At 42.2% G+C, this 26584-nt stretch overlaps 1 protein-coding gene across 1 annotated transcript in view; it reads right to left on the bottom strand.

Moving 5' to 3' along the window:
* The window catches only part of LOC124712088 (somatomedin-B and thrombospondin type-1 domain-containing protein-like), a 317554-nt gene extending 291289 nt beyond the window's left edge, over nucleotides 1–26265 (bottom strand). The window contains exon 1 of the mRNA XM_047242384.1: nucleotides 26043–26265. Coding sequence (XP_047098340.1) covers nucleotides 26043–26265 — 223 coding nt within the window. The remainder of the gene's footprint in view (nucleotides 1–26042) is intronic.
* Between the last annotated feature and the right edge of the window lie 319 nt (nucleotides 26266–26584).

The raw sequence follows: 26584 nt of genomic DNA, 5'->3' as shown, positions 1-26584 counted from the left end.
CGAATTTTTCTTTTGTTTCCTTTACTGCTTGTTCAATATACAGATTGAATAACATCGGTGTTAGGCTGTCTCACTCCCTTCCCAACAACTGCTTCCCTTTCATGCCCCTCGACTCTTATAACTGCCATCTGGTTTCTGTACAAGTTGTAAATAGCCTTTAGCTCCTTGTATTTGACCCCTGACACCTTCGTAATTTGAAAGAGAGTAATCCAGTCAAATACATGATGTACACTAAGCTGCCGGTAGCACGTAGCGACAAGTTTCGTAGATGCACTGCTTGAAGTCATCATGGGTTGTTGGTTTTTGTGACATAAACATCATAAACTTGATTTAAATCAAGCAACCTTGCTGCCCATTCCTGAGGACCATGGCGGCATAACCCGTCTTCTGCGTTATTTGTTGTTCAGTTCTTGTGCAACATTGCGCTGGGAATGGGCTATTTGACCATCGTGTTCCATCTACAAACAGTGTCTAACATCTAGTCTGTTTCCAAGGCGAGCACCTACAACGTCAATGATACAAGCTCGATGCAGCTCACCTGTCACTGTACCACCGATGTTGTGTGAACCGATGATTTTATTCCCAAGAATACCACTCCACACATTAATGTACCATCTCTGACGATCGACCTGACGTACCCACCTAGGACTTTCTGTCGTCTAATAATCTGTATTAAGAGGTTCACTGGACAATAACTTGTGAACTTGGATTCATCAGAGTACAGAACATTTTGTAAGGCGTTCAGAGTGAAATGATTCACGGTCCATTCACAGAAAGCTACTCTCCAATTAAAATCTTGCCTGTGTAGCTGCTATCTCGGTGACAGATGGTACGCCTGAAACTTGTCATCGTGTACTATTCACGAGACAGATTTAAATTCACTTCTTCTAACCTTACTAGGAGAAACTATAGGACGACAGCCGGTATAGATACAACCAGCAGTAAGTAAACCAACAGCTATATGTTCATCTCCGACTTATTCCAGAGGCAACCGGTTTCGGCAACAATGCGAGTGTCCAGCCGTTTTACATACGCTGCTGCGGATACTGATTCTCTTTTGCATGTTATTTTGTCTGGCGAAATAAGCTCATCCCCTATGCCACATGATGGCATAATGGAACGCAGAAAGCGGCTGCCTCTGGAATCAAACGGAGATGAAAACACAGAGGTTAGTTTATTTATTGCTAGTTACAGACAGATTTGAGGTTGATGCTAGTGACTACAGCAACTTCTTGTAAGTTGACCTACTGGCCTACTGGAGTTGAAACAAACACTTCAATTATTTCACTTCTTCCTGGCCTTCGTATATCACCCCCGTGTCTTCTCAGTCAGCTTTTTCCCCGAAGTCGTTCAACGCGTAAGAATCTAACGCCATGGTCGAACGAGCTCTCCGGCCACGATATCTCACGGCTTAAGTTATGGTTGCTCCACATGACTTCGAACATCGCATCGAAAAAGTTTGTCGCTCCGTGATAACGGCAACTGTGCATCTCATCCGAATGTCATTTAGAAGGCGCCTTGAGCTGTGCTTTCAGGACAATGGGTAGGCGTCGGAACACTTCGCTTAAACAAACCTTCAACGACCAGAACATCCACCTGAACACAGCCTAATACAGGGCGAGTCAGCTGCCCCTATCGATGCCGTTTTATGCAACCCGTACTGTTATATCTGGGCTTCAAAAACCCATGCGCGAGATTTTTGTAGTCTCTCGCTCGCTACGCACAGACTATTAGTCCCACAGAAAAAAAAGAACAGGACCTTTGTGTAGGAAATTTAATTTAGTTACATTTTGCACTGGGGTACGTTTTCCCTGGAGGCCGCGCAGTTTTCGAGCTATTCAAGTGAGCGACAGAATATGAAAATCTCGGGCATGGTTTTCGAAGGCCAGATATAACATTGTACGTTGCATAAAATGACATCGGTTGGGGGAGCTGAATCACCCTATATAAGCTGCATTTTATATCCACACCCTGAAACTAAGACGTTTCTAGCTTCCTAAATTGGACCGATAGAGATTCTAATTAAATTGCTTTGTACACAATTTGATTAAATATATCAGCTACAAGAAAGAAAAAAAAGTTTAGTTTTAAAAAATTATGACTCGTTTCTGTAACTTTATTGGAAAATAACCAAATAGTATTCCTGACACGGCTGAGACAGTTAAGCTTCTTACTTTTAACTATCTAAATAAAAATTCCTTTCAAGAGATGGAGACCCAATCTAAAACACCTGAGGACATTTCTGCGTCAAAAATATTTGGTTTGCGGTATGCCACCCAGTTACACGAACATCAACATAGTCCAAACTGAGGACGTTTCCATTTGAAGTCAATTTGTTGGTACAAATATTCGCTCGGCACAGAGAAGAGTTGGAGACTTCTTCTCGCCTTAGGAACTTAGTGTCAGATAGCCGGGAACAGCAGGAAATAGGGCCATGAAACTTGTCTGTGAACTGTTCGCAAGAATCCGATCTCAAAGTTTTAATGAACATTGTGCCAAGATTACGCTTCTCTCAACTTTGGAAGTCGCTGCGACATGAAGGATAAAGGTACTAGAATACATTCCCGCGCTATTTATTGAACCGTCCCATTCTTCGCAATGAAGGGACTAGCGTCTTTCTTGCTGGGTAGTTTCACAACAATGGGTAACGACTTGTGAATGTTACCTTTAGCAATAAGGCACTCTGAAGGCAAGAAGAAACTTTAAAATGCCTGAAGTTAATTAATACTTCGACTACCACTGATTCTGTACGCGTCGGGTCGAGTAACGGAAAAATAAAATTGTAGGTAATAAATACTTCTTGCTTTCGTTGTCATCCATTTGTTCCCACCAGTGATTATGTGCTCTGCAGTCGTATTTTATTCTTACAATGACAGTTTTACAAATGATGCAGAGAATCATTACACAGTTATTTCTACGAGTATTTTATACCTACCTACTGACGTGTATTTCAACTTCCTTTGAACACCAAACGTAATAAAGCAAATTTAATGAAATTAAGTCAAATGAGACTAACAAAATTAGATTATTAAATGAGAAATTTAAAGCAGTATACGTGTTTTTCTCGTGGAGCAGTGAGATAATTGACGATGGCCAAAGTAGAGATGGTACAAAATGAGAAAGAGAAGTTATTAACATTGCATTTAATTGAAATTTCTTTCGAGAAGATATCTGAGGTGTAGCTTTGTCTGCGAGTGCAACTTGGAAGATAAGCAGCAGATACTAGATAAGAATAGCTCTTGAAATGTAGTGCCACAGAACGACGGCAGAGATTACACGGGTAGATCTCATAACTAATTAAAAGGTACGTAATTAACTTCAGGAGAAATGAAATTTATGGCAGAACCCGACTACGTGAAGGAATCGGTCATGTGAGGCTCTTGGGAGCAGGAGCTCAATTGTACAATGTTTGTCATTATTCAGAACTGGAACTTCTCGTAAAATTAGCCATTCCATTATAAGCAGCCACAGCCTTTTCACTGCCACAATGTCGAACGTCTGCCTTGCTACATGATGTGTGTGTCGTGTGACGAGGGCCTCCCGTCGGGTAGACCGTTCGCCTGGTGCAAGTCTTTCGATGTGACGCCACTTAGGCGACTTGTGCGTCGATGGGGAGAGATGAAATGATGATGATTAGCACAACACAACACCCAGTCCCTGAGCGGAGAAAATCTCCGACCTATATGAAGTGTAAGGTACTCAACTCAGTTACATTCGCGACTGATCATACCCAGTCGTGTGAAGTTAGCACCCCTTTTTCGAGAAATATACATTTTTTTCACAGTTCTTGATTGATGTAGCATAGTTCTAGAGTTCTTTGTACAAAATTTCAATAGTTCTGCAGAATTTAGCGACGAAAACAACAATACTCGAAAAAATTTTCGTTTCGAAAATGTTCTTTGGCAGTTTCCGCAAAATGTAAATAAGTACAAGAGTTCTGAGCACAGTTCTGAACAGAGCTCCAAGAGTTCTTTCGAAAATCCAAGTAACATTTTTTGGTGCAGCTAATAGTTTACGAGATAATTGCATTTTAATGAGAAAATCTTTTCACTTACTGTGAAGTTGGCACCCTTTTTTTCAGAAATATATATTTTTTTCAGAGTTCTTGATAGATATGCCATAGATCTAGAGTTCTTTGTACAAAATTTCAATAGTTCTGCAGAATTTAGCGACGAAAACAATATTCGAAAATTTTTCGTATCGAAAACATTTTTTGTAAATTTTCGCAAAAATTAAATTTGTAAAACAGTTCTGAGGACAGTTCTGAACAGAACCCCAAGAGCTCTATCGAAAACCCCAACAACACTTTTCTATGGCGATAATGGTTTGAGATAAATTGATTTAATATGGGACACACTTTCTTTACGGAAAATATAAATATATTCGTACAACAGTTCTGATGACAGTTCTGGACAGAACCCCAATAGTTCTATCGATTATCCTAATTACAATTTTTTGTGCAGCTAACACGTTACGAGAAAATTGCAATTTAAGGAGGGAATCTCTTCACTTACTGTGAAGCTGGAATCTTTTTCTTCAGAAAGATATATTTTTTCAGAGTTCTTGATAGAAATGTCATAGTTCTAGAGTTATTTGTACAAAATTGGAATAGTCCTGCAGAATTTAGCGAGAAAAACAACAATACTCTAAAAATTTTTCTTATCGAATACATTCTTTGTCAATTTTCGCAAAAAGTAAATTTCGTACAACAGTTCTGGACAGAACACCAAGAGCTCTATCGAAAATCCTAATAATATATTTTTGTTGCGATGGTAGTTTATACGGTAACTGCTTTGATGTTAGACCCACTTTCTGCACAGAAAAAGTAAATTCGTTCAACAGTTTTGATGAACAGTTCTGGTTAACACCTCAAGACTTCTATCGATAATCATAATAACATTTTTTGTGGTTATAATAGTTTGTATGGTAATTGATTAATTGTGGGGCACTCTTACTAAAAAAAAAAAATATGTCTGTTCGTATACTCTGATGCCAGCTCTGGATAGCATTGTAAGAGTTCTATCGAAAATACTAGTAACATATTCTGTGCAGGTAATTGTTTACGTAGTAACTGCCTTTATTAAGGAATGCTTATGAGCATTTCCCGTGAAGTTTGAACCCCTTTTACGATAAATATAAATTTTTCTCACAGTTCTTGATTTATATGCAATAGTTCTAGATTTCCCTGCTCAAAATACGAATAGTTCTACAGAATTTCGGGAAGAAAACATTAACTCGGCAAAATTTTGGTATGGTAAAAAATTATGTCAGTTTGGAAAAAATAAATTTGTATAACAGTTATGTTGGCAGTTCTGGATAGCACCGGAAGAGTTGCATTGAAAATGATAAGAACATTTTTGTGGCGGTAATAGTTTATACAATAATTGTTTTAATCTGATACTCACTTTATCTAATATAGCAAAGTTCGTAGAATAGTTCTGATGACAGTTCTGAATATCACCCACAGAGTTCTACCAAAAACTATAATAACATTATTTGTGACGATGACATTATATGAGATAATTAATGTGGGACTCACTTTTGTCGTGTAAAAGTAATAAATTCGTACAAAAGATCTGATGGCATTTCTTAATACGACCCTAAGAGTTCTACCGACAACTGTAATAACATTTTTGTGGGGATAACAGTTAATGAGATAATAGCATTTTCGAGAAACCCACTTGGTCTACATTATAATAAATTGGCACAACCCTTTTGCTGACAGTCTTGGATAGCACCGAAAGAGTTCTTTTAAAAACCCTCATAACATTTTTATGGTGCCAGTAGATTATGAAACAGATTGTGTGTTCACTCTGCAGTGGGTGTGCGCCGATGTGAAACTTACTGGCAGATAAAAACTGTGTGCCGGACCGGGTCTCTAACCCCAGGCTGTGACGAAAGAATATCGTCACAATATCCTTTCGTCCAGGAGTGCTTCTTCTGCAATTTTCGTAGGACAACTTCTACGAAATTGGGAACGCAGGAGTTAAAGTACTGCTGGAAGTACAGCTATGAGTACGATCGTAAATTCTCACTTTTATTTTGGAAAACCGAAAATCGAAAACCCGGATGTATATTCTACTAAATACAAAAAGTCTAAATGTTCAGCACTATACATATGCCAGTACACCTTCTTAAGACTGACTGTAGTAACTGTAAGTGAAAGCGTGGGATGTGCACGCTTAGATGATTCAAGGAGAGAAGGCTCGTCAGTGCAAAACAAACAGATGGCTGAGAGAGCAGATACATTCACACGCGCCACTAACCAGATGGTGTCACACCTGTCGAGAATCACACCAGAGGTACAATGAGCTGTGGTGGAGTGCTGTTGGCGTGGTTACTATGCAACTTACTTGATGGGCATCAATACACCGTTATATTAATGTACAATACTTGAGAAACAATGTCATTCACACACACCGAGTTCCTTATCACTTAGTACTAGACTAAATTACCGGCCTAGTGATAAGCAGCCTATGTACCTCACCGACTACACATCTTCGTGTTATAAGAAAAAAAGAGAAAAATACCAAGGGACACAAAATATGAAACCGGATAAACCGGAAATCCGGATTACTGAGGACCAAATAAACGAGGTTCTTATTTACAAATTTCGAACTTCTTATTAACTTTAATACTGTATCCCCTCAACATTATAAAACCTCTATCAGTCATGTATTGAATTAGGATTTAAACATACTACTTAGTTCGTTTGTACGATATATTCAGTAAATATACTTACATTTCTATACATTGTAAAGACTTTTAACTCTCGCTGTAGTGTAACTCATCAAACTTCCACACTTCCTTTCTAACTAGAACAGATGTTTGCAACAATATTAACGACATCAATTTCAAATTTATTCGTTACACACAGCACATGTTTTTATGTATCCTAGCGGCTGGTGATGTTGCCACATAACTGTCATCCATGAGGGTCCTGAGCATATTTTTAGCTGTTAGTGGGTCCTGGATGTCATGAGAGCCCAAAACAGTTACTGTTTTAGGTAATAAAATTCATCTGGTTCTTCCTGATTCTAAAAGTATACACTTCATGTGTGCCTTTCATTGTTGTATGATTCAGTATCGACGCTAATGCTCTCTCGATGAGATATGAGCCGATTGCTCGTTTTTATCCACTGTGCCCTTTCATATTACATTTCAGCGATTAATTTATTTGTTTATCACCGTAGTAAGTAGTACAAAGCTAATCCAGAATGTAAACTGCACTTAAATTCTGTTTGAACTGTTTAATAGTCAGTGTCCGCTGTCTGAACGTCAAATTTCAGATCAACACACTGCGCGTGGTTGCGTTATTTTATAGAAATTTTATTATTGTTAAGTGGGAAGTACTAGATAGTGTTGAAGAAATCCAAAGCATATTGTTCGAAGAGCATAATATTATTCGAAATTTACCTGTACCAATAGGTGCAGCCAAAGCAGCATTTGTGATGCTGTAATTACCTCATAGATAACGATATTTGTCTATTGTAGTTTTGTATTCCAATCAGAATTTTGAGAGCATCAAAGCCTCATTTCAACGTGAGAGAGGGGTAAAATCAATAGATGATATTGAATTGAAAGCCTTCATGAGTCTCTTGTTTTTAATTGTTGTTAACAAAAGTAACAGATAAAGCCTGGAAGATCTGTGTGGAACTGATGGTGATGGCATTGAAAAATTTCACCTCGCAAATGAACATAAAACGTTTCAAATTTATTCTGGAGAGCCTTAGATTTTACAGTCGCGCTATTCGTGATGAAAGGAGACACTTAGACAAGCTAACAGCTATTCGGAATATATTTACTGTGTTTGTACGCAACTACCACAAATCTTACACCCTTGGAGAAAATGTTACAGTAGACAAGAAGCTGGAAGGATTCTGTGGAAGGTACAGTTTTCGCCAATATGCATCAATCAAAACAAACGAGTATGGATTCTTAAGTGTGGATTCTTAAGTATTTTACCTGTACAATTTGGAAATATACGCTGTGTTGCAACCAGAAGGATTTACCAACTGAGCAATAATCATTTTGATGTTGTTCTGTGACTGTGTAAACCTATATATCAGTCAGGTCGAAATGTGAAAGCGGACAACTGGTTTACTAGTACTGGAATTATAATAGAGCTATGAAGGGAGAATTTTTCTTTTGTTGGCATGATGAAGAAAAACAAGCGTGGAGATTTCTCTAGAGTTTGCTATCAGTAAAAGAAGGGATGCCCACATTTCCTTTTTTGGCTTCCACAAGACTGAACTCTAGTTTCCTCCGTGCCTAAAAAGGGGACGTGTGTGATCCAGGCATCACGTTTGCATGAAGATAATTCGATAGATGCTGACATTGTAGATAAACGGGAGCCATCCAACGTAAATTTCAAAATAGCCTTGAGCGTGGTATTTTCACAGCGGATAAGCCGAATGCTTTGTACAACGCTGCAAGAAATGTGCGCCGCTGGTCAATGGTTGTATTTTTGTAATGATCAGTACCGTTGGAATCTATGCACAAGTGATTTATTGTGGCAACAGTAAGAATTGTATCAGAAGGAAAGGGTTCCTCAATCAGCTATGTTATACAATGTTGTTTTCTTCGCTAAATTCTGCATAACTATTGAAATTTTGTACAGAGAACTCTATAACTATGACTTATCTATCAAGACCATGATGTTACCCTTATGTGCAATGGTTCAAATGGCTCTCAGCACTATGGGGCTTAACATCTGAGGTCATCAGTCCCCTAGAACTTAGAACTACTTAAACCTAACTAACCTAAGGACATCACAAACATCCATGCCCGAGGCAGGATTCGAATCTGCGAACGTAGCAGTCACGTGGTTCCGGACTGAAGTACCTAGAACCGCTCGGTCACCGCGGCTGTCCATCTGCATTGGTAACTACACTGCGTTTCACTTTCCAGTTATAGTATTTGCTATTTACAACCATATATTTGTTCTTTAAGTCCTAGTACGGTGTGAAGTACTTGGTTACTTTAGATAACAGTATAATGCGATACGAAAATGAACAGAATGAGAAAAATAAAATAACTGAATACTATTTTCGTCTTTCAAAATGATGGAGAGCACCAATCGGTCTTTTCCTTTCTAGCTTTATTAATGAGCCGTGGCGGCTCGTATCGATAGTGCCACTCTGGTGGTTTATCTTTCCTGCCACGGTCAGGGCGGTAAGCAGCGCCCTCTGGGGCCTACGCAAGGAGTAACGAGGCGTGGTCCCGTGGGTGAATGGGGGGGAGGGGGGGGGGGGTGTTCCGGGACGTGGTGGAAGACGGTTGTCGGGTTGACGCAGCGAGTGTGGGACCGGACCTATCGCATGGAGATATACAAGTCGGCTCTGAACGGAAGGCGCCGTAGCAAGCAGCGGGAAGCGGGCGTCCCGTAATTTGTGTTAAGGAGTAACGATTTTTGCATTGGATATCGCAGTGGTTCCCGAGAGTTGCGTGACTGCTTTCGGAGAAGAGAATTGGTAAGAGCTTGTGTCTACGTACGACGTTGCTGCCTGCCGTTATAAACGGGAGAAAATCAGGCGCTTGTATTGACTATAAGGGAACTGGTGATGTAAAATTACATTTGTGATTGAGTCTCACTTGTACTTTGACAATTTAGAGGCGAAAACTGTGGTGGTTTCATTAGGTCTGGTTCTTTGCTGCGCAACTAAGGGCGGCAGTTATTTGGGGTAACTGAGGGAGCACCATTATGTTGGTCTAAGTGATACGTTCTCCACGTTTTGTCTATGGCTTTGCGAATCGAAATAGTAGGGGAGTACAAGTGTGAGTAATTTGCTACTGTATTGATGGTTATGTTGTAAAGACTGTTCTCTGGTGTTAAATCACGCGCTGATTCGTAGCCAATCTAAGCAGAAGTTGCCATTTTTACTTGCTTGTGTGCTACTGTCCTTATGATTGGCATTGTTTGTCTTTTGATTGAGGGTGTGCTCATGTTAAAAAAAAATACGGCTACTATTCATAAGGGCTGTCTAGTAAGGAAATTGCTTAAGCTTTTATCATATGCTGGTCTGTTTGCCTATCACATTGGCTTTCTATGCAGTAACAAGGAATGTGTATGGTGGTTCAAGATTGTAGGCTGACTAGTATTTGAAATAGTGTTGAGGTGAAGGGCGAGATCAGCATCCCGCAAACCCGCACGCTGCGCGTGTTTAAATGTTCTGCTACTGGGGTGCCGGCTCTCTGTTCTTGGATTTTGTAAGGATACGGGATGAGTGCATTGCTGTTGTTTTTCGCGTGCTAAATTGCGTTGTGTCGGTGCCGTCCTAGGGCTAGACTTGTGATGTATGTTATGTTGAAAGGAAATTACCTGTACCAAACTTAAGAAAGCTTTCAGTTTGTTTTAGGTCTGTACATGGAATGATGTTGATATTTTGTCGATTGCGGCAATAACTTCCTGTGTGGGGAGATCCTCTGAGGGACTTGTATTGTACTGTTGCAGAGCAGTCCATCTGAAGCGTGCTGCTTAAAACTTGGGACTGCAGCTCTCTGATGTTATATATTACTGTTTAATCTTAAATATCTCGGGTGTAATATGGTTGTTGATGATTATGCAATTAATTTTGATCGCTGGTTCCTTAAGGGAAGTATTTCGTTTTAAAATATGTGCTCGGTCAGAGCCTATTTAAATATGATTTTAACTCGTCATTCAAATTTTCTAGTCTTGCTATCTTAAAAGGCTTTCAGTTAAATGATTGCTATTTGCCTGTTTAAATGTTTGAGTGACTTAAAGGAAAAGAATATTATTTTGTAATTTGTACTGACTGTTCCTTTTGGGTAATACCTGGCTTACGTGTTCAATAAATGAGTGTCTAGTCGCTGGTGATGCACTGTTCTATTGCTAGCCTACCCCTTCCACTCCACAGCCTATTGAGCTGCTTTGTATCGAAATTGCGTTCAGAACACCCCTCTGACCTGACGCCTCAATTAAGTCAAATCCAGATTTCGGCTAAAAAAAATATAAATGTCGTGTGCCTAGGGCCTCCCGGCGGGTAGACCGGTCGCCAGGTGCCAGTCTTTTGATATGACGCCACTTCGGCGACTTGAGCGTTGATGGGGATGAAATGATGATGATTAGGACAACACTACACCCAGCCCCTGAGCGGAGAAAATCTCCGACCCAGCCACGAATCGAACCCGGGCCCTTTGGATGGGCATTCTGTCGCGCTGACCACTCAGCTACCGGGTGCGGACAGATTTCGGCTACTAACTAGCTATTGTCAGTGCAGTATTTCGGAGTTTTAATGCGTGCCATAGTACGTCAACCCCTGTTATTCGGTCTCCTGTCGCAGTTCAGTCTTGAATGAACTGTGGCAGGAGCCCAAAAAAGAGTAATTTACGTACCAGGGGACGTGTTAATGCTCTGAAATACTCCATTGATAATGGCTAGTTACTAGCCGATTCTGAATTTTCGTTAATAAAGTCGAAAAGGAAACGACTGATTGCTGCTCTCCATCATTTTGAAAGCCATATTACAGTCGCTAAGTGCATTCCACATTCCTAATGGAAGCTAATTTGACTACTTACACCTTTTATTCATGGCAAACATTTTTCATTTAAAATATGGTGTCATGAGTTATTATACAATTATTAAACGCTGCCTGGTTGCAGTAAATCGTTTCTACTTACCATACGTCAGTAGTGGAGCCTCTTTTTGAATTGAACAGTGAGTAGGGTTAGGACCTGTAATTCCGATGCCCTCCCGCCCCTCAATACCACATTTATCAAGCGTAACTAACGACGCAGCTAGAGATTCTCTTCCGCAAGCCACTATATAAACAAAGTTTTGAGCGAGGGTAGGGCCATGGATAACACCATTCTGCTCAGCAATTTTCAATCTTGTAATCAGAGATCATTAGCCTGTGAGACGGAATATCAGAATGGTCAGATCGTTGCTGCCTACTGATACCGCACATTGGCTTTGACATGGGATCTCATACGTGAGCGAACAGAAGTAGTGAGTCACAAATGCGTTTGCAATGCTTTATTTCAAAGCCATGAACAGTTTCGAGATACCATGTCCATCTTGAGTTGATAAACATTTCCAGGTACACTGATGTTTTGCTCGGCAGAGTGTCGTCCTCTCCTGTAGTATGTTCCAGTGGAAGGCGATTTTTTTAAATGTTCCTTATGGTTTCCAAGACGATATACGCAGTCCTGTCAAATTAACGTGATCAGCGGGTATTTTCGCCGTCAATGTGCTATAACCACTCACAGACTGCAGTTGGCAGTACTAGCAGAGGAGGGTATATAAAACTTGTCGGGGAGATGCGGACAACAGTACAGTCGTTGTCGTAATGTGGAAACGGAGACATGTTTCTGATGTGGCCAAGGGTGGAAGCATTTCCGAAACGGCTTCGTTTTTATATTGTTTGCATGCCGCCGTTGATAAAATATGCCCTGCCTGGAAAAATGGCGCTATCCAAAACCGGCGCCGAGACCACTGTGGCACACCATGGGCCACAATGACAGGCGGAACGGCGGCTGCTGAGGTGTGTACGGGCGAACAGACGTGCTACTGCTGAGCAACTGACGCCCTCATGAACCAAGCTGCTGCTAACAGTGTCTGCTCAACACTTCTCAGGGAACGTTGCTTTTTACGGACTTCCGCAGCAGGCACCTGGTTTATGCTGACTACTGGTCATCGGGGATGACGGCTGAAATATGCACGCCGATATCTTAAGGGGGGTAGGACGTCAAACGGGCTGACCTGGAGCAGGAGAGGCACCAGAGGACATTTTAATTTCCACTGTCTATACATTTACAAGTAAATTCATAAAACTTTGTCAGCATGACCAGGAAGGCTTCAGGATTCACACTCGTAGCAGCGGAAGTTCAAAAACATAACAAAATATTTTTTTTACATGTGAAATTTCATCATTTTTTCTCTTAGTATTGACTGCATTTGTTGCTATAGGTACTCTTTTCTTCATAAGTAAGAGAGACTGTTCGATGAATTTTACACAGCATACAAACCATACTTACAGGTGTCTGAAACTCTAGAATCTATTTAATTTATGAAAAAATGAATGAGCTGTTACGTTTTAAACTTTATGTTTAGAAAGAAAATATAATTTTGTAGATAATTATCTCAATTTTTACCACAGTTTTTAATAGATTTGGAAAATTCTAGAGTTTCATACACTTGTAAGTATGGTTTGTATGCTGTGCAAAATTCATCAAAGAATCTCTCTTACTTGTGAAGAAAAATGTACCTTTAGCAACAAATGCAGCCAACAGTAAGTGAAAAAATGATGAAAATTCATATCTAGAAAAAAATTAATTTTGTTATGTTTTTGCACTTCCACTGCTATTAGTGTGAATCGTGAATCCGTCCTGGTCATGCTGACAAGTCGGCCCGTTTGACGTCCTACCCCCCTTAACTGGACGTCCACTGAGTGGCCTTTTTGAGATGAATCACTTTTTATGCTCCATCAGACAGACGGCCATTGGTGTGTACAGTAATGACACACTGAAAGGGAAAATCCAGGCCGGAGGAGGGAATATTGTGTCTGAGGAATGTTTTCATGGTATGCCCTGGATGATGACTTCATTATGGAAGGCACAATGGATCAACATAAAGTAAAACTGAAACTAAACTAAACTCCGTCCGAACAGGCCTTGGAAGGCTTAATGGTACCGACCGGCCGCCGAGTCATCCTCACCCCACAGGCGTCACTGGCTGCGCATACGGAGGAGCATGTGGTCAGCACACCGGTCTCCCGGCCGTATGTCAGTTTACGAGACCGGAGCCGCTCCTCACCTTGCCTCACAAGGGCTGAGTGCACCCCGCTTGCCAACAGCGTTCGGCAGATCGGACGGTCACCCATCCCAGTGCTAGCCCGATCCGACAGCGCTTTACTTCGGTGATCTGACAGGAACCGGTGTTACCCACTGCGGCAAGGCCGGGATTAACATAAGTATGCATCTGTCCTTAGGGTCCATGTCTGTCCCTACGTGCAGTTCGTCAAACAGCTCGCAGTAAATGTGCGTGGTTCGAAGAAAATCAGGATGAGTACACCATACTTCCCTGGCCAACAGCCCCCCCCCCCCTCCTCCCGGTATTTAAACAAAACCGGGAATCTGTAATACCACTTCCATCGAACTATTCGTGCCATGGATCCTTAACTGAGTCACCTGGTACAGATTGTTGTGGACTGGCAAGAAAGCCAATCCACTAGGACGGGAGGCCGAAAGGCACGCGTTTAAGCTCACGCAGGCTGGCGTGAGGTCTGCAACAGTTAAAGGAGTTGAGTCTAGTAAAAAAGTACGTAGCTTCTGGAATACTTAACTTTAATCCATAATTGGTAAACATCGGTCTGACGGTACATGCTTCACAAGATAAATAGCAAATGATAATGGCGCCTTGCTAGGTCGTAGCAAATGACGTAGCTGAAGGCTATGCTAACTATCGTCTCGGCAAATGAGAGCGTAATTTGTCAGTGAACCATCGCTAGCAAAGTCGGCTGTACAACTGGGGCGAGTGCTAGGACGTCTCTCTAGACCTGCCGTGTGGCGGCGCTCGGTCTGTAATCACTGATAGTGGCGACACGCGGGTCCGACGTATACTACGGGACCGCGGCCGATTTAAAGGCTACCACCTAGCAAGTGTGGTGTCTGGCGGTGACACCACACAGATCCCTGTCGGTACCTTTCAGAACTTCACTGACTCTCTTGCGACGAGCCTCACAGCAGCCCACGCTGCAAAATGTTGCAATTCGGGCTTTTCATGGGTAGTCATATTAATGTGACCGGACTGTTTATATGCTATTGCTTTGCAAACAACAGGTGTGTTGCAAATAAATGACTGTGGCATACTTCATAAAATTCTTAACGTCAGTTTGGGCTCGACACACGTGCTTTACACTGATCGTCATTCAATAGACTTCTATCTTGTTTCATTTACGGAGATAAATGGCGTGGATTGTGGAGACTGTGTAGTGAATTTTGGTGGCGTCGTTTTCTAGTTCAGTGGTTGGATCCGAGAATGCAATGGAAGTAAATGGAATGCAATTGGAGAGTAATTAGTCTTATAGGAGTAGTGAGAGTCTTAAAGCCGTATCGCTGGTCAAAATGAGGCTGGCGACCTTTACTTACGTTTTATTAGTAACCCAGAATGGAGCAATAATCCAGGTTATCTGACAAATGTTTCTGAGTAAGGCTGCAGAGCAGTACACTACGCAAGTCTTGTGCACTACTGATGCCATAACGAAGGCTGCGTGGACCCCGAGGGCGGCCATGAGGCTGATATTGCGCGACTTAGTGGCAGCTCCGCCGATGATCTCACTAAAAAAACCTAAGACATTTTGGTCGTTTCGAAATCATCTATTCAGTCGCTCAGTGATCACGCAGGTACCGAGATTGAATGTAACAGAGAGAAGGCCGGAACACCGAATTCGGTCTTCTCAAACTCTTTACGGCCCCCTTTCTTCATTCATTGTACGAGCGTCAAAAGGACAGATATTGAGATAACCGATCGTGGAATGCAAAGGCAACTATAATCGCTTAGTAATGGAGACGCATGGGGATCAGGTCAGATACCTGTAAGTCTCTAGAAAGATTACGTGAAAGAACCTTGCTCCCTTCCAGCAGCAGTTTGTCGTAGTACCCGCTGGAGTAACGAGGGGTACATAGTGACTGGAAAAAAGGTCAAGTCCTTCCTGTTTTCAAAGAACGTCGTAGGACAGATACTGATAATTACACTATGCAAAAAAAAAAAAAAAAACTTTTGCTTGTTTAAGTGAATTTTATGCTTGTTTTGCATTGATGAGGTCACAACTATACACTGAATAATCCTAGTGTTGTATGATCGTTTCTTTGCTTCTTATGCCCAATTGTATGAAACTGATTGGTTAAAATTATATTTGCTAAGAACGCTTAATACATGAGATGAATAAACTGTTCAGTCGTATGTTATCTGTTTCGGATTCACGTTACTGATGAGTAATCGCATCTTCCCGACATTGTAAGAATCATACAAACTGTTTTTGCTACGTGTGTCCTCCTTCCTGCGACTGAAAACAGGTCTTATTTTGGTATCCCTGTGGGATACAAGAACTGGGTACCACTTGTTGTGTGTGGTTGTTGTAGATCTACTCTCGAGGCCAGTTACAGTGGAGAAAACACCTAAATTTTTGCGAGAACCAACAAATCACTTTTTCAGCTGCTTCCTATTCCTCTTCCTCTAGTGATGAAGAAATGTGAGCCCGCATCTCGTGGTCGTGCGGTAGCGTTCTCGCTTCCCACGCCCGGGTTCCCGGGTTCGATTCCCGTTGGGGTCAGGGATTTTCTCTGCCTCGTGATGGCTGGGTGTTGTGTGCTGTCCTTAGGTTAGTTAGGTTTAAGTAGTTCTACGTTCTAGCGGACTGATGACCGTAGATGTTAAGTCCCATAGTGATCAGAGCCATTTGAACCATTTTTTTGAAGAAATGTGAACTAGCAGTAATGAGATCCGTAGCGCTGTAGACAACGGCGCCCGGCTTTCACTTCAGCAGCGTGTTTGTGAGAAAAAAAAAAAAGAAACACAAACTTAACCGAGTATCAGACTAGATTTACGACTAGATTCAAGACTTCCTTGCCTCTCAACGGAACAAAACCAACAGATGTGAAGGTAATTTCGGCAGTACTCAAAGGAATTGTGATAGGACCGTTACTGATTATAATGTATATAAATGACCCAGTTGAAAGCGACGGAATCCCTTTAAGACTATTATCAGATCATGTGGTCGTCTATAAGAAGGCAGCAATGCCAGAAGACAGTATCTGTCTCCATAATGACCTACAGATCAGTAATTAATGATGTAGCCACTGTCAGTTGACCCCCAATGTAAATAAATTCGACATACAAGAAAAGGAATTCGCAAGTGTACAGAAACACTATTGACGACAAATTACTGGAGACAGTACCTACCGTAAAATGTGTAGGAGTAACAATGTAGAGCGACCGTAAGTGGAATCACCACATAACGCAAATAGTGATAAAATCTGACGCCAGATTGAAACTAACAGGAAAATAGTAAAGAAGGGCTTACAAGGCGCTTATGGGATCGATTCTTGAGTTACGTTGATCAATTTGGCACCGTTAGCAGGTAGTACTGGCAGAAGAGATAGAGAAGATCCAAAGAAGAGCGGTGCGTTTAGTCACGGAATCGTTCAGTCTGCACGAGATCGTCCCAGAGAAGTTCAACGAACTCCAGTGGCAGACGTTACAAGAGAGCCGTTGTACATCATGGAGAGGTTTACCATTGAAATTTCGAGAGAGTGCTGTCAGGGAAAGTCGGACAACATATATTACTTCCACCCACATAGATCTCGCGCCAATTCGAGCCAGTACAGAGGATTACCGATAGTCGTCTTCCCATACGCCATTCGCGAGTGGTAGAGGGAAGAGGAGACTAATTACTTGTATCATAAGTACCCTCCGTCACACACCATCAGTTGACTTGCGGAGTATTGATGTAGACGTAGATGTACATGTCCATGCAGTCGGAAGAAACGTTTAGAAATCAGACGGGTTGTGTCGGTGTACTGAACACTTCCAAACGAGCGAAGCCCGTGCTGATGACCTGCCAGCGGAGCCACTGTGGGCGCAGAGGTCACCGTCCGTGCTGAGTAATGCCGGAGAATCACCTGCGAATTTATTGGCCGTGCCTCAGGCTGACCCCCGAGTGATGCGTCGGCCGGCTGCCCCTGTGTCACGTATCGACGCCCTGTCGCCATACTTCTCACTAGAGCTGGTACTGCCTCGTTACTTATCCCGATGCCAGGCGCTATGAATCGTACATTCAATACGCGCATCTGTTTTTCACTTTATGGTTTGACTGTCCAGCTGCCGGCCTTCGTTGCTACTGATCACATTTTGCGTCAGTAGGCCAGACACAAATAAAGTATTCAGGTAACAAATAATGTCTCAGCGTTTTTCCATATTGTTCTTTTTTTTTACTGTTCCTGCAAAGACTTGTCTACATTATAATTAAATCGCGTGTTTCCTCAAGAAACTATCATTACGAACGTTCCAAAAAATCAGAATTACAATCACTGTGCTAAAGAGGTTATATAAAAATATGGAAACACCACAAGAAATACATGTTGTTGTTGTTGTTGTTGTGGTCTTCAGTCCAGAGACTGGTTTGATGCAGTTCTCCACGCTACTCTTGTAAGTAGGCTGTTTATGTTTTCTTATTGGCAACGTTACGTAGCGTGTGCTGTGTGCAGTCTGTGTCTAGTTTGCATTGTTGTCTGCCATTGTAGTGTTGGGCAGCGGCAGCTGGATGTGAACAGCGCGTAGCGTTGCGCAGTTGGGGGTGAGCCGCAGCAGTGGTGGATGTGGGGAGAGAGATGGCGGAGTTTTGTAATTTGTCATGAACTGCTATATATATTATGACTATTAAGGTAAATACATTGTTTGTTCTCTATTAATATCTTTCATTTGCTAACTATCCCTATCAGTAGTTAGTGCCTTCCGTAGTTTGAATCTTTTATTTAGCTGGCAGTAGTGGCGCTAGCTGTATTGCAGTAGTTCGAATAACCAAGATTTTTGTGAGGTAAGCTATTTGTGAAATGCATAGGTTAATGCTAGTCAGGGCCATTCTTTTGCAGGGATCAATATTTTGTACCTTTGTAATTGTATTTTCATGTTATAAAATTGTAATTGACACCAGTTCATCAAATTAAGTAACATGTAAGCATACATTTCACTGCAGATATTTCTGTTGGTCATAGTACATGCACAATATGTGAGAAGTAGGGACTGATAGTGTTTGCACGTGTGTTAACAATTCAGCAAGGGACTGGATAACAGCATTGCTGGTTCTAAGGACATTTCAAAGAAATTTTTCTGTGCGTGCACAAGTGGTGGTTTATGGACTTGCTATATTATCCGCAAGACTCTTCAATGGTGATTGTGCACCTTCACAGTCACAACGGATGGCTGCTGGCCATCTCTACAAAGGCTACAGTGGGTCTGTATCTTTGATGACCCACCAATACCATTATTTCTACAAGGACTACAGTGAGTCTACACCTTTGCTGATTCACCAGTACCATTATTTCTACAAGGACTGCAGTGGGTCTGCATCTTTGGTGGCCCACCAATACCATACTCTCTAACAGGACTACAGTGGGTCTGCTCTGTGATGACCTACCTACCAATATTCTTCAAAACTTAGACTGACTCTGCTGTGGGTTTGCTCTGTTGTGGCCCATTACCTGTCTGCATGTCAAGAGTCAGCACTGTCTTTCCGTTGGAAGGACAACACTACTTCTTCAAGACTGCATGGAAATCCACTACTTCTGTGTGCAGTTTCTTTTACTAATGAGACTTTGGAAAAAAAACTGTAATTACTATTATGACGAATGATTAGGACTGTCTTTATGGACTGTGAGAAAATTTTAGCTTTTGACCAACATTGTATTAATAAGTGTCTGCATTTGATATTTTTCTTACTGTAATTATGAAAAAATTTTTCAAATCTGTATTGGCCAGTAACCAAAAAAATTTGTAAAATTTTTTGTGGGGAGCATGGGGGCTATGTAGGTAGGCTGTTTATGTTTTCTTATTGGCAACGTTACGTAGCGGTCTGTATAAAAATCACTGGCTGTGCTGTGTGCAGTCTGTGTCTAGTTTGCATTGTTGTCTGCCATTGTAGTGTTGGGCAGCGGCAGCTGGATGTGAACAGCGCGTAGCGTTGCGCAGTTGGAGGTGAGCCGCCAGCAGTGGTGGATGTGGGGAGAGAGATGGCGGAGTTTTGTAATTTGTCATGAACTGCTATATATATTATGACTATTAAGGTAAATACATTGTTTGTTCTCTATTAATATCTTTCATTTGCTAACTATCCCTATCAGTAGTTAGTGCCTTCCATAGTTTGGATCTTTTATTTAGCTGGCAGTAGTGGCGCTCGCTGTATTGCAGTAGTTCGAGTAACCAAGATTTTTGTGAGGTAAGCGATTTGTGAAATGCATAGGTTAATGTTAGTCAGGGCCATTTTTTTGTAGGGATTTCTGAAAGTCAGATTGCGTTGAGCTAAAAATATTGTGTGTCAGGTTAAGCACAGTCCTGTACAATTTTTCAAAGGGGACGTTTCACTCTATCCTGTGCAAGCTTCTTCATCTCGCGATACCTACTGCAACCTACATCCTTCTGAATCTGTTTGGTGTATTCATCTCTTTGTCTACCTCTACGATTTTTACCCTCCACGCTGCCCTCCAATACTAAATTGGTGATCTCTTGATGCCTCAGAATATGTCCGACCAAACGATCCCTTCTTCTGGTCAAGTTGTGCAACAAATTTCTGTTCTCCCCAGTTCTATTCAATACCTACTCACTAGTTATGTGATCTACCCATCTACCCTTCAGCATTCTGCTGTAGCACCATATTTCGAAAGCTTCTATTCTCTTCTTGTCTTAACTATTTATCGTCCATGTTTCACTTCCATACAAACACTTTCAGAAAGGACTTCCTAACACTTAAATCTATACTCGATGTTAACAAATTTCTCTTCTTCAGAAACGCCATTGCCAGTCTACATTTTATATCCTCTCTACTTCGACCATCATTAGTTATTCTTCTCCCCAAATAGCAAAACTCATTTACTACTTTAAGCGTCTCATTTTCTAATCTAATTCCCTCAGCATCACCCGATTTAATTCGACTACATTCCATTATCCTCGTTTTGCTTTTGTTGATGTTCATCTTATATTCTCCTTTCAAGACACTGTCCATTCCGTTCAGCTGCTAAGAAATACATAGTTGAACGTAAATGTAGATGGTAGCCAAGTCTGCGGCTTGTGCAGTTGTACCGGGTGATTATAATTAAACTTTCTCTATTTGACACTTTATAACATAGAAACTAATTACCGTACGAGTACCAAACTTGGTTGCATTAAAGTACAGAGTATGGGGTCCATGATTTCCATGCGCCACGGCGCCGTGATCAGTCATCGTCATTCAGAGTCACACACACCTGAGCAGTCGCAGTGCACTTGTCGATGTGTCAACATGAGCTTGGACAAAACGAGCAGGGCATTATCGGTGAGACTCTACCATCAAAACGAAAGTAATGCTGCAACTGCACTTCGAGAATGCCGCTGTCTGAAAGGATTACGGAAGGGTCCTCTTTCTCCTCCTGCTATGCAGAGAATGATGAAGAGCTTGGCGTTGCTCCGGGAAGAGGCCGGCGACCCGTTGCATCACAGGTGGTTGACGAAATCGCTGTTTTTATAGCAGACAACGCTGCGCCCAATTCCCGAACGTCAGGCAGGGCGCGTGCTGTGTCACAACAATTGAGCATTCCATAGTCCACTGTAGGGAAGGTGCTTTGAGCCATTCTCAGAAGGTATCTGTGCAAGATCTATATCGTACAGCAGCTTGCACCATAGGACGCACAAGGACGTGTTGACTTCGCTCTCCACCTTCTCGCAAGGATTGAAGTTGACGAGGGCTGGCCCTGGACCATTCTATGGACAGACAGTACTCGATTTTCTCTGACGGATGAGGTAAACACACCGAATTGTTGAGTGTGGGGATCTTCACCTCCGGTCACTGTGCATAAAGTTCCTCTGTACGGGGAACGTGTCACCGTATGGTGTAGCTTCACGGCTATCTTCATCGTTGGACCATTATTTTTTGAACAGGTTGGCGCTCAAGGACCAAAGACGTAGTGTGTGACCGGCCAGCGTTAGTGCAATATGCTTCGTCAGCATGTCACACCCGCCCTACAGGAGAGAAGAACGCATTGAACTCAATAGCTTTCATGCAAGATGGGGCATCACCGCAAACCGCTCGTGAAGTTCGCCTGCTTGCCTGAAACACATTTGTAAACTCCGCGACTGCTTCAGCCCATTTCATCAGGTGCAGCCAGCCAGGACACTTCCCTTCAACTTCGCACCACCTTGCAAGTTATGTAATATGTTTGCATAAGTTTATCCACTAGTAAAGGTGCTTAAACCGTATTTGCAGTACCGAGAGATTAGTACCATTTCCTGGTCCTGTTCCTTACCCAGGCGGGATACAAAAGTAGCCAGCATACCTACGGAAATTCTTCGTTCTGCTGTGTAGAGTGCAATCCTGTGCTTTCAGACTCTTCTGGACACTTATGGGCGCCATATTGAGCCCTTTTTGTAGTAGTAATGGTGCCCATATGTAATGGTGTGACGTACCGTAGCAGCACATTAAAATTGTTCCAATTGAAATGATTCTGCATCATTTCTCTTCCCCATGTCCTTGTTTGGTCCTCGTACGGTAATTAGTTCCCGTGTTATAAAGTGTTAAAAAGGGGAAGTTTAATTATAACCACCCGGTATTTGACCACGAGCGACACCTGTGCAATGTCCTCAATGCATTGCAAGCGTCAGTCGTGCTCAGACAAGTATTCTGTGTAGCTGTGAATGCATTGTGTCGGAGCTAAGTCAGTTCTACTGCAGGCAAATTGTTGCTCCCCGTATGTCGTGTGCTTCCATAACCATAGTAGCCGAAGAGTTGGCGTTTCAAGAAACACAGTATCTAATACGTACACGGCATACACAGATGGAGGAAAAACATCATCAACTAAGTCACAACGAGGACGAAAATAAGTGTTGAGTGATCGTGACGGACAGTCATTGAAGAGGATCATGGCGAAAGATATGAGAACGACAACTGCAAAAGTCACTGCAGAACTGAATGTCGCTCTCGCGCATCCTGTCAGCATCAAAAGACATGAAGAGAGCTCTCCATAAGATGGGAGATACTGGACCAGCTGGAATTCGAAATCCGGACTCTAAAGAAGCACATGCCCATAGCAGGATAACGTGATGCCGAAGCCATAAAACTTGGACTATAAAGCAATGCAAAAATGTCATTTGGTGGGATGAGTCTCGTTTCACACTTTTTCCAACTTTTTCACACTGTTTCCAACTTTTTCACACTGTTTCCAAGTTCTGGTCGAGTCTGCGTCCCAATACTGAAACATGGTGATGGTCCAGTGATGATTTGCACAGCCATATCGTGGTATTCCAAGGGCCCTATGGTTACTCTGCACGTAGCATTACTGTCAAGTCCAGTGCAGAAATTTCAGAACATTTTGAAATTAAAACAGGAGTGATACAAGATGACGTATTAATTTTCAGTTGTGTCTCAGAAAAATTAACGCACGATGGCGAAAATTGAAATCGGAGCCTAAAATAAACGAACCAATAAAATCAGGAATAACCAGTATTAGAATAAACTTTCAGCTTTCGCAAACGACCGGGTAGTTGGATACTAGGACATTCAGACAGCACAAAGAAACAGTAATTCTTAAAGAAGCAGCAAAAACACTGGTCTAGCAACAACGTAGCACCGAAAATTCCACAAATTAAATACAGAAAAATCGAGAGCGTTTATCAGCACAAGTATTTAGGCGAGGCCATTTAGGAAACCAGTTTCGAAAAAGCCTGTTTACGAAATCCGTTGTCACAAAATGCAAAAACCTTTCTGGTTTACAAAAAAAGACATCTATAACAAAGATGCACTGAAAAAGACACAAAACTGGAACAGTACAACATTATCATCAAATCATTATCTTTATGTGGGTTCTTTCAGCAGCAAACCCGCATGACACCAGTGCCTCCTTTTGTAGCCTCTAGTGTTTGTTGAACAACTTCATAGCGATCGCTCCTCTGTTTGCTAAACGATCGCGTGACGGAAGGCGCCGATCTCCATCGCTCCTTCTCTGTCTACACCACAAATTACACTTGATATGTGTCGAAGGCTGATGAGTAGCAAATTGGAAACTTGTGGTAAGATTTTATGGGACCAAACTGCTGAGGTCATCGGTCCCTAAGCTTACAGACTACTTAATCTAAATTAAACTAACTTACGCTAAGAACACTACACACACCCATTTCCAAGGGAGGACTCGAACCTCCGACGGAAGGACCCGCGCGAACTGTGACAGGACGCCTTGGTCCGGGGGGGCCTTTGAGTAGCACTCAAGAACTGATCGACAGATGGAAGGCACTTCTTTCGTGAATAAATTACATTTCCTTAGGATTCTCCCAATGAATCTCTGTTTAGAATCTCCTTTGTCCGCAATTACTTTTACGTGGTCATTCCACGTTAGGTTACTTATTGTACTTAGGCAGTAATGAATCACTTCTCCTATTGATAAACATTTCGCTATATTTATTTATATTCTGGTTGAACTTCCATTCCCAGCAGAAATCCTCCCGCATTTTACTTCAGTCTTGTGCTGCAACTTCTTGTAACATTGTCCATGAACAAGCTAACAGAGCTTCCGAAACTGTCCACCACATCATATACATGCATACTTATTATAAATTAAAGTCCCCCGCCACCTTTCCTGTCTGTGTATGAAGGCTAATCTCAGGAACCGCTGGATGGATTTTATATGGTGTTCACTGATAGACAGCCGGCCGGAGTGGCCAAGCGGTTAAAGGCGCTACAGTCTGGAACCGCGCGACTGGTACGGTCGCAGGTTTGAATCCTGCCTCGGGCATGGATGTGTGTGGTGTCCTTAGGTTAGTTAGGTTTATGTAGTTCTAAGTTCTAGGGGACTGATGACCTTAGAAGTTAAGTCCCATAGTGCTCAGAGCCATTTGAACCACTAACAGACAGGAATGTTTATGTAACTTATTAACACTTCGCCAAACAAGTCATCCCGCAGCACATCCTTAATGCTAGCCATGAGAATCCAGTGCAGGTCGCTAATTAATTGTACGTCTGTTGACATATCTCAATCCATTTTCCATTTCCCGCTCACTCATCTCTCTCTCTCTCTCTCTCTCTCTCTCTCTCTCTCTCTCTATATATATATATATATATATATACCTTTCTCTTGTTCTCAAAGTCCTTTTCTACTCTAAGTCTTTCTCTTCTTCACACTCTCTTCTGCCTCCCTATCGTCCTCTGTTCCCATTTCGGTTAATCTATCCTCTGCATCTCTATTACTTTCTCTCTCTCATACTGTCGGACTGAGTCTGTCTCGTTCTCGATCTCTAAATGGTTCAAATGGCTCTGAGCACTATGCGACTTAACTTCTGAGGTCGCCTAGAACTTAGAACTAATTAAACCTAACTAACGTAAGGACATCACACACATCCATGCTCGAGGCAGGATTTGAACCTGCGACCGTAGCGGTCGCTCGGTTCCAGACTGTAGCGCCTAGAACCGCACGGCCACTCCGGCCGGCTCTCGATCTCTGTCCGTCTCTCTGTTTCTCTACTTCTGTCACTTTCATTCTATCCCGCTTTCACTCTCTCACACACACTATAACCGCTTCTTACACTGTACCCTCCTACCCGACATTCTGTCCCTATCTTATCATACTTTGGCGTTCTCTTTCGCCCTGTTATTCTGTCACTGTCTGTCTCACTCACACTTTCCCTGTGTCTCTCTGTCTCACACACGTTCTCTATCCCTGCGTCTTTCTGTACGTTCTCTCCTACTTTCTCTCATGCTCTTTCTCTCTCTAACCCTTTATCTCTTATTCTAATCCTTTACTCTCACTACCCTTGTTCGCATTCTCCCTCCTTTCTGTCTCTCTCTACCGCTCACTGTCGACAACTTTCACACACTCTCTCTCTCTCTCTCTCTCTCTCTCTCTCTCTCTCTCTCTCTCTATTTTATCCCTCTTCCATTCTCTAACCCTCTCTCAAAATATAATACCGCTCTCACGCTCCATCCCACAATACCACACTCTTCATCTCATTCTTATACCCTTTCACATTCTCTTTTCCTCTCTCTAATTCTGCCGCTGTCTCTCTGTATCACTCCCATTCTCTATCCCGGTGTTTTTATATTTGTTCTTGTCCACTTTTTATCATTCCCTCTCTCCATGTCGCTCTCGTACTCTAACCTTATATCTGTTACTCTACCCCTTTCCCTCAATGCCTCTCTTTATATCTCTATACGTCTTTACCCTCTCTCACTCTCTGTCTACTACGAACTCCTAACTATCTCGCTCTCACGATATTAGTAAATCCTACAAGGCACAAACAGTAACAGAACGAACGACGATGTTTTACCGACAAGCAAAGCGCAGGTGCTCACCCTTGAGCGCGGACTTGTTGCTGTGCGGGCAGCGCGTGCCCTGGCAGCCGCGCTTCTGCAGCAGCGAGGGGCAGTGCTTGCCGCCGTTCTCGGGCTGGCGCTGCACGGAGCGCGACCGGCGCATCATGCCGGTGCCGCAGTCCGCGTCGCACTCCGACCACGGGCCCCACGCCGTCACCGCGCAGTCCACCACTGCAACACCAAGCAACGAGCACACGCTCATCACAAACGTCGTCGCTGCACAAATGGCTCTGAGCACTATGGGACTTAACAGCTGTGGTCATCAGTCCCCTAGAACTTAGAACTACTTAAACCTAACTAACCTAAGGACTTTAATGAAATTTGCCAATTTAAATGGAATTTCATTAAAGAATAAAAGTAAATAATCAGTTACGTTTTTTAAATTTTTTGCTTTTAGTTAATTTGCTTTTCTTTCTTTCTGTACGTACGAACGAACTTTGTTGTAGAACCTCTCATTTACGTGTGGTAATAAAAAAATTCATTTACACGGAACTAAGTGCATTTAAAATTACGTGAACTCA

This window comes from Schistocerca piceifrons, chromosome 8 (genome assembly GCF_021461385.2).
Source record: "Schistocerca piceifrons isolate TAMUIC-IGC-003096 chromosome 8, iqSchPice1.1, whole genome shotgun sequence".
NCBI classification, from domain to species: domain Eukaryota; kingdom Metazoa; phylum Arthropoda; class Insecta; order Orthoptera; family Acrididae; genus Schistocerca; species Schistocerca piceifrons.
Note: the sequence above shows the minus strand (reverse complement) of the source record. Positions and strands in the feature narration are given on the sequence as shown.